Genomic DNA, 2,301 nt, shown 5'->3' with positions numbered 1-2,301 from the left:
AACATGATCTGCGCTCATTATTCACAAAACTAAATTGGACTTCAAATGTTGCCAACAACAAAATGACCATGCTCCCTCGAATCAGAGAGCTGCCACACTGTATATGCTTTGCTTTGTATAACATTATGTGCAATGCTACCCTTAATTCTACAAATTTAAGTCAGTGATTGTAGAGTAACAGAGACAATGACAATGCAATGGGAACATGGCAAGTAGGCTGTTGGCATATTTATCCCAGTTGCATTTTGCATGGTCTTGTACTAGCTAAATGGCTTAAAGAACACATGATATGGTAACTTTTGTTTATACGAAATGATTTACTATCAGAGTTCGATACGAGTATATTTTTGCCTTTCAAATTAGCACTAGTGATTTAACATTCAATTTCTAGTACCATATATTAATGATCAACTTGAAAAGTAAATGCACAGGCATAAAAACACTGGTTTAATATCATACAGAATTATTTAGGAAGAGCTGAGGAAGGCTATGCTTCCATTTCTAACAGATTATGTTAAATACTACACCATTAATCAGGACGCTTACCCTGTCATACTTGGCAACTATCTCTGCTCGCTCTTGGGCAAGTTTGATAGCAGCATCCTGCTCAGCATCTAAGTCTGTGGAGGATTAAAACAAAAGGTTATTTAGAATTACTCTCCCTTTAAAAGAAATTTGCAGATAAACACTGAGTATAAATCTCAGTTTCATAGAGACTCTCAGGCCTGAGAAGCCCCAAAACGAATGTATCAAATAAATGGGACCTTGGCACAGCAATCTGACAAGTAACAACTTGAACAACTGTTTAGAACCATTAAAAATATAGTGTCGTGTTCCAACTGCTGAGCAGACATAACTTCAGCTCTCAAACCTGTGATCTAACAATATGTTCTGTTCCCACAGCATTATGAAAAACTAAAGAACTAAAGCTTGCATTGCAGCAAGATACTGTATTTACCTGAATATAAGATGACCCCAAACGTAAGATGACTCCCCCCAATAATTAGATTCTATATATGGAACATTTATAAATTTGTTATATTTTTCCAGGTATAAAATCTAATTACTGGAGGTTTGTCTTAAATTTGTCCCCCTCCCACTGTTACAGCAGGGGCAATAAACCAGAGGTGGGTGTCAGGTAGCCTCCTTTCCCTCTACCCACCCAACCTCTTCCCCCTGCAGCCCTTTCCCTCCCCCCTTCCTTACTGTCAGCACATGGAAGTGAGGGGCAAGTCTGAAAACACCGACTTTGAAATGAACATACCAGCACTAATTTGCATATAGTCAAATTATTAGAAGTGCCCAGAAAATTAGTTCCTCCAAAATGGATGCATTTTACCTTTTTTGAAACTGCTACAAACTTTAGCACAGGTAGTCCATAAACACACTTTTAAGCAGCACTTTTACGCCTACTTGTACATAGTACAAACCACACGTTATTACTCAAGAACTAAGAGGATCGCAATTTAAAACCTAGCTCATTGGGCTGGGCCGCAGCAGAGCCAACTGTATTTCAAACCATGGTGACCCCACCGCTCAGCACGTGCTTGTATTCTAGTTACCAAACAAAGGAGCCATGTGCTAACTGGCCTCCAACTCATGACTGGAACCAGATGTTCTTGTCGTGGGATCCTCCGAAAATCTGCATGAAAATGATGCACAGGGCAATCTTGTCCAGCTTTACCCAAAGGAGGGTGGGGCCACACTAATCATATGTAACAGACTGAGGGAGGGTGCAACAGAGGGATTCTGGGTGAACCATTTAGGGCCCCATTTGGTGATGTTTGCCAGACCTTTAAGACTGGTAAAGAAACAGGAACCACTGGAAATGGGGAAATAAAGGCACAGCTCAGATGCGAGTGAAGAAGAAATTAAAATGTATTCAATGTAGTGGTTCACCATGACTTGAAAAAGGATTGGTGCTGAGGGAGGCTGCACAGATGGACACTACCATATATCTTCTTCAGGCGGGCTGCACTACACTATCCTTGTGGTAGGTTCCCATCAGTATGTTTGCTCAACTGGGGTCGTGTGTTTTATAGTCATACTTAACGTGGGCTGCATTTCATAGTTTCATAGTTTCTAGGGTCAGAAGGGACCTGAGCAGATCATCTAGTCCGACCCCCTGCCATGGCAGGAAGAGCACTGGGGTCAAATGACCCCAATAAGGTGGTCATCCAACCTCCTCTTAAAAACCCCCAGGGTGGGAGCCTGCACCACCTCACATGGAAGCTGGTTCCAGACTCTAGCCGCCCTGACCGTGAAGTAGCGCCTCCTGATGTCCAACTTAAACCTTCCCTC

The 2,301-nt window shown here is 42.0% G+C and overlaps 1 protein-coding gene across 2 annotated transcripts in view; it reads right to left on the bottom strand.

Moving 5' to 3' along the window:
* The window catches only part of USP6NL (USP6 N-terminal like), a 222,427-nt gene that overhangs the window by 111,822 nt on the left and 108,304 nt on the right, over positions 1–2,301 (bottom strand). For both annotated transcript variants that reach the window (XM_019509570.1, XM_019509571.1), the window contains exon 2: positions 547–620. In XM_019509570.1, the coding sequence (XP_019365115.1) occupies positions 547–620 (74 nt within the window). The remainder of the gene's footprint in view (positions 1–546; positions 621–2,301) is intronic.

The sequence above is a fragment of the Gavialis gangeticus genome, unplaced genomic scaffold (assembly GCF_001723915.1).
Source record: "Gavialis gangeticus isolate Ggan-Ray unplaced genomic scaffold, GavGan_comp1, whole genome shotgun sequence".
In the NCBI taxonomy this organism is placed as follows: Eukaryota; Metazoa; Chordata; order Crocodylia; family Gavialidae; genus Gavialis; species Gavialis gangeticus.
Note: the sequence above shows the minus strand (reverse complement) of the source record. Positions and strands in the feature narration are given on the sequence as shown.